The sequence below is a fragment of the Sceloporus occidentalis genome, unplaced genomic scaffold (genome assembly GCF_023333645.1).
Source record: "Sceloporus occidentalis isolate IW3139 unplaced genomic scaffold, rSceOcc1.0.p SCAF_30, whole genome shotgun sequence".
In the NCBI taxonomy this organism is placed as follows: Eukaryota; Metazoa; Chordata; class Lepidosauria; order Squamata; family Phrynosomatidae; genus Sceloporus; species Sceloporus occidentalis.
In genome coordinates, this window is record NW_028317010.1 from 5,957,103 (window position 1) to 5,964,070 (window position 6,968).

General features: G+C 39.3%; 1 protein-coding gene across 1 annotated transcript; it reads right to left on the reverse strand.

Moving 5' to 3' along the window:
• Window positions 1–1,727: 1,727 nt before the first annotated feature.
• Window positions 1,728–6,755, reverse strand: BUB3 (BUB3 mitotic checkpoint protein). The gene is made up of 6 exons (XM_089486938.1): window positions 6,561–6,755; window positions 6,344–6,413; window positions 5,587–5,738; window positions 3,305–3,463; window positions 2,826–3,003; window positions 1,728–1,948 (listed from the first exon to the last, which is right to left on the reverse strand). Exons 1-6 carry the CDS (start codon window positions 6,753–6,755, stop codon window positions 1,728–1,730), a joined length of 975 nt encoding a protein of 324 aa, XP_089343064.1.
• Window positions 6,756–6,968: the final 213 nt, after the last annotated feature.

Consider the following 6,968-nt stretch of genomic DNA (forward strand, 5'->3'; position numbering starts at 1 on the left):
CAAAACTGAAAAAGGGGTATATATTTATATGCTCATACAGCCAACTATGCATTGTGAAAGTTATATAGCCAGGAAATGTAATAGTATTATTTACCATCATTAGCGCCAACATAAAGGTGAAAAACAGCAAGTATGGCCACTAGGTGCAATGCTCACGCGCCCCACCAGCCCACCAAGCTCTTCCACTACTTCACGCATGCAGCATTCTAGGACCAAACACAAGGCAGGCTGGGTAAGCGCACAGAACCAATGTTGGAAAAACCCCAATAACTGGCAGTGTTAAGTATAACTTTTTATATACACACACACATTTGCCAGCGATCCCACTAGCACACTATATATGTGCCATACTTACCTACAGTGGACCATGTCAACTATTTTTTTTATATGACAGGCCACTTAAAGCTTCCCGTTTTCAAGATCATCCCTCCAAGTAAAATTCTTCCTCCCTGTTAAGTTATTGATTCGTTCAGGCAGCCTTCATAGACTGATGTGAGAAGGGCAGGACATTGATCATCTTCAGAGTAAAATGCAAATTCACAAGGATTTAGAGAATAAAAGCAACATACCAATAGTGGTGAAAGTGAGTTTCCGTTTAACAGACCAACATGGACCTAGAGAAAAGCCCTCGCAGACTGACATGGATAGAGGCACAGAAGCACATCTTGTAAAGTTAACGGAACAATTTAATTCTATAAGCGCTCGCGGAAATTACATGGCCGTTCACAAACATGTCTTATTTACTTATCAAGACATTTTTATGGTCACAAGGTAAACGAGGTTAAATTAGATTTGCTCTGTAGTGATGGTAAATTATATTTTATATTACCTCTCAAGGATATATTTTGTAGAATATATTTTATTGTATTTGTAGCCTAACAGGGATATTTCAGATAAAAAGACTACATGTGCATTAACTACTGGGAAAATAGCCAACTTCACCTTTATTTCTTTTTTAAAACATTGTTTGTGATCACTTTTATACAAATCAAACACTTTCAGAAGCCAGGGAGGAGAAAAAAAAATGGCCGCTTGTTCACTTTATCCCCGCAAAGCTAGCTGAATGGTTGCAAAAAAGTTGCTTGGTACAATACTGCCTGAGAACGTACGTCGCAAATACTGCGCATATCTTTCAGAGGATGTTTTGATGCGTTTTGTCGTGGGACATGTCTGTTTACCGATAAACTGTACTACATTGGAACCATGGATCTTTGCAGCATGGAAATGGATTTTGAGAGGGGAAAAAAACTGATGTTTACCAGGGTACAAATAAGACAAGAATTGAATATATTTCTTATAACGTACTTATTTTTTTACATTCATAGAACATGAATAATGGTTACAAAAAAAACAAACAAGACATGGAAAAAAGGAAACAAAAAAAAATAACTGGGTATGAGGGATCATGAAAAGGAGTCTTGATAGTAAATTCCATAACTGCATTTTAAAGAAAAGTCAAAAATACAAAGTCCTTCAGGTGAACTAATGAAGGGCAAGAAATGCAGAGGAGGTCGACACGCTTCTGTATAAAACAACTGCGCATAATTTTATCTGTCAGACGTCTATCAACTGACGGATATTGAAAGCTTGGGAGGATGCGATAAAATCTCCCCCAGTCCTACAGTCAGCCATAGTTATCTTCTCTTAACATCAATAACGCTATTCATGAACCAAGGGAAAATTAATAAATCCCCGTTGCTGGGGGAGGAGAGGCAGGTGAAGCTGCCTCACTTGGGCTTTGTCTCAGCATCTGTCACTTGCCGTATGTAGATAGCATCTTCAGGGTGCTCAATGTCATCCATTTCATACATGTAGGAGGCAGCGATTGCCAAAGTGCTGCCGTCATTGCTGAAGGCCAGAGATGCAATACTTGTCGGGTAGCGGTGGAACTGGCAGAGACGTTTCTTGTTGAAGGGATCCCAGATATTAACGAAACCATCAGAGCCACCTGCGTGAGTAAAAAAAAAAAAAGACAACTGAATAAATCATACATTACGTGTGTGCGTTGACTGATTTGGTTTGGATCTAGGAGCATGCCAAAAAACGTAGAAACCACTTGTTCTTCCCCAATCATTATTAAGAAATGTGTCCCATTCTAAAGATAGGAGATCTCACAAAATGTATGTAAAACACGGTAGAAAATGTTTTTAATAAAGTATTGATCAATACATTAAATATTTGGTAAATATATATATATTATGATAATGGGTTTAACAATTAAAACATTAGGGAAAACCTTAATCCATTTGATAAACTGATAATTTACTAATAATTTAATAAATCTAAGTTGGTTTATTGATAATTATTAAATGGCTGAATTGTAACATAAGTTCACACACTCTTACACAATACAGTAACAGACTAACACCATACTCACACACGGTAACAACATACACTCAAACTATACAGTAGTGCACACAACACATGTATACACACAAACACACTGACTGGCATTATACACACAGTATAATCATGCACTATACAAATATACATGCGCACGCACACTAACTATACACACATGCGGTACTCCCCTCTCACTCTTACTTCCGCAAACCTGTGTGCAGTATTCGCTTTCTGTTGCTGCACTGTAACCAAGCATACCGCCAGGAAGTGATTCCTAGTTGCCATGGCAACCCGACGCCTGGGGTTTGTCAAACCGTGTGTGTGTAATTATATATATATATATATATATAACGTGTAGTGGAAGGCAAAGGTGATAAACCTACATATATATAACTTCTGAGTTATCAATACCATAACGAGAAGTGAAAAGTTGAACACTGCAATGAAAAAGCTCTCCAATCGGAGATCAAGAAAAGACTGACCTGTAGCAAAGGTGTTGTGCACACTGTGGAAGGACACAGCATTGACAGGGTAGATATGTTCAATGTTGTTCTCTTTCAGACGATGACACTTAAAAGCATATTTCTTCTTTTGAACTTCCAAGCTTGGATCCAAATACTCGACAGCAACCCTGCCTTCAATAGAGCTCAGTACATAGCCCTGGAGCAAGTGAGAACAGAAGAGTTCAATACAACAGCAGTTACCAAATACTCATGTCCAAAAGTATACGAATACGAATGATTATCTAGACTCTGACATGTATTATTATTTTTTTTAAAAGGATACAGCAGAAAGTGTCATTTTTAAACTACTGTGTTTAAAAATGAATTCACATTTAATAATGAAGATATGTGAAAACATTTTCAGTGCAGAAAAAAGGGTGTGTATGTGTATCTATACACACTGCTTCAAGCTGCCTACGTTATTAAAACACTATTTCTACCGCAATTGTCAACATTACCTGCTTGTTGGGAAAGGCCCTGATGCATCGCGTCTGGTACTTAAGACTTGATTCTCGCCTCTGCTGCACGTAGCCCATGTTCCGGAGGTCCCAAACAAGCACCCTCCGACCAGCTGTTCCCACAATCAGCCTGTCTCCAGAGACGGACAGCGTGTATACCTTTATCAGAAGGAGAAAAATATGTACCGGTTCACATTCCTGACGCAACAAAGATGCTAAGAACCTGCTATAAAAGCAATTTACAGAAAGAAAGAAACCAGAAGACATATATATATATATATATATATGTATATAGGAACTTATGTTAAGAATAATATTTCCACATTACATGTACTACTTTAATATGCACTATTCCAAAAAAAATAAAATAAAAGCACTTGCCCGACACAGAAGATGTATTGGAGCAGCAGCTGCTGCCACTCCGTGTTCTGCCCATTCTTGCCACTGATTGGCAACTTCAAGCAGCCAATCAGTGAGAGAAAGGGCTGTCAGTGAAATGAATGGAAGCACTTTCCACACATGGGGACTGGGGTCAGACCACAGCCCCCGAGTCTCCGACAGGGCTGGAGGGAGTATGTCATGCGCTGCAAGATGTGTTTAGGTGAACATCTCCTGCAGTGCATTAAGCTCTAGATGCATATGTGGGCATGCTGGAGAATCACCCATGGAAAGGAACCATGCAGTTATCAGATGCACAAGAAAGAATATTTTTTTTTTGCTATAATCCTAAGTGGTGAGAAGTGTAATGTTGCAAAAGAATATATATATATACATACATATACACACACACACACACACACACACACACAAACTCTTGTACTTAATACGGTAATGGAAAAAGATCATTCAGTACAAATGTATTTACTGAACAGAACACTGTTTCACACACATACAGATCGCTTCCACCACCGTATTCAACTTAACCAAACTCAACTTTTAAATGTTCTTTGTTTGCCGATTAAATATGACGGAAAGAAAACTGTGTTCTTGGAGCAGTGATTATACATCATAACCTTTAGAAATCAAAACTACATAGACTACTCTACAAGAAGTTCAGGAACTTTAATTCATGGCGTCATGTCAGAAACGCTTGATAAAAACGCAGTAAAGTACCATCCAACAGCCTTGTAGAGAACGCCCGAGAACATGGTAACGACATAGAACACTGAAGGCACATTTAAGATTTTAAAAAAATGTTCTGTTTAATGATTTCAGCCCATGAATTCTAGAGGAAAAACAAAATAAAATAAATGAAGCCAGCAAGGGTAACCACTTTATACTAATGCCACAGGTGCAACGTCTGCCACCATTACCAAGACATACTGCAACTACAGCACGCGCGAAGGAAAAGAAAAATCCTAATGAAACAATCTCGCCAGCAGCGCTGCACAAACCTAAATCTTCTTTACAAACTGGTGTCACACCTGGATTGGAAGTAGTCTTTCTATCCAGCAGTCTCATCAATCACACAGAAGCCGCGTGTCTCGCAGCCGACTGGGTGGACACATTTATCAGAAGTATGAAAAAAATGAGAGGAGGAGAGAGAGAGGAAAAAATCCTGACATCCCGTGCAGCGTAAAGCAATAGGTAGGCGGCTTCCCAGTGGCCGTCTATTACACGCTATCCTGTCAGCTATTCATCACAGCATTTTACTGGCCACATACATCCATAAATCAAACCAAGAAACAATGCAATTATTCTGCTCCGCACAAAGGTCTCGCCAGAAGTAGATTCAGTCGTGATGGGGTGCAAAAAAACCAAAAAACGGCCATTTAGATGGAGTGCAGGGCCTGTAATGATGCCTCCAAACCGGCCAGTATATTTAAGGGAAAGAACAGGCATATAAGTGTTCTGTTGATTTACTGGAAAGGAGAGCTTTCCTGCTTCATCTTGACGCAGTAACTTAGTGGAAAATACGGAGAAGAAAGGCTGTAATGCAAGCACTATAATCGCATGTGAGGTCTCTGGGAAAAAAAACTATTGGTTTTGGGTGAGTATCCAGATACACTTCTAAAGTACGAACAAAATCTCAGACAGAAAAACAATTCTTCACAAAAGGCAAGTTTATTGGAGCAGCTGATATCACAGACACTGGGGATTTCGAGGTGAAACATTTTAGACTAAGGGCGCCCAAGCCTGTGCATGGCAACCATAATCTTTGATCGGTTTCACAAGAGTATCTTTCATTTACATAAGAATCCTTTGAACTGCTTGAATAATAAACACGTAAATGGGGGGAAAAAAACGCCAAACTCGCATATCATCTTCATCCACCAACGTACCTTATCTGGCTGAGAAAATGTTCCAGCATTGCATGGGGTGCGGGGGTCCCAGAGCTTCACCGTCTGGTCCCAGCTTCCCGTCACCATGACATTCACCTCTGGGCAAAACTCCACACAACGAATTGGGGCATCATGGCTTCCAACCACAGACTCTATAAAAAAAAAAAAAAACGTGAAAAAAAATACACCAACATTATGCTATTATTGTAAAAAGTGAAATCGGAAATTAGAAAGATCCGGTACAAAAAGCTTAAAATGTCACTTTGCTATACAGATTAATAGTGAAGCGAAAAAGCCTGCACAACAAAGGTGATCTATGCTTCAGCACTACTAGCTTTAATAGACATACACAATGCAAAAGCATGGAAGAGAACACAGGCAGAACACCACACAGGTTGGACGGGGAAAAGTTCTGCTCATCAAATGAATTACCAAACACTCTTATATTTAAATAGTGGATGCCAGGCCATACAAAAATGAATACAAATTTAATTATATAATAATGAAATAGCTTCCTAAAAAGATTAATAAAATTGTACTTACAAACTAACTGCTAGCAATATGACAGCGGAGGAGTGTTAGGTTAATTTAAAAATATGGCTATATAGTGATAATGATCTGTACTTCACAGATCCATTTGTTTTAGACCTAACTAAAAGTTATGCCTAAGATTGCCAAATGCAGCTGTGATTTCTCCGCCGTACCAGCGGGTATGTTTTGTATGTTACCAATATGTTCAAATCAGGCACACGATTACCTCCATCCGTGTTTAAGTCATGCATTTTCAACTGATGATCCAATCCTCCACTCCAGGCATGTGTTGGATCCTAAAATAAAAATAAAAAAAGGTCACATCATGTTCTGTAAACTAAAGAAGTATAGGAACAAAACAAGTATTTGGTGTATAGGTGCTTGGCTAAACATTACACTTTATTTAAACAATAGACTTAAATGTTGCCAAGAATGCTACTTACATAAAACGCACAATCCAAAACAGGCCCCGCATGCTGGTATTTGAGCCTCATGGCGTTCGCAGGGACATCGTAGAGGCGCACGGAGGTATCCCAGGAGGAAACCAGCAAGAACTGGGATGTGTTTGGACTAAATTTGACTGCAGATATCCCATCTTCTGGGGCCTGGTTTAACTTAAACTCGTTTGATCCGGTCATCTCTGTGTGATAGAAAGACATGGCTCAATTTATTTCCTAGATTTTAACCACCAAACATAGTTAGCTAACAAAATAGCTAGGAACGCGGCAAGCGCAAGCGGAAAACCACAACTCAACGTCTATGTATTTAATGGCTGAAGGCGATGTCTAAAGCGAGATGCTCCCGGGCAGAGGAAACGCGTTCCTTCTTTGGCTCAGTAGAATTCCAAATGA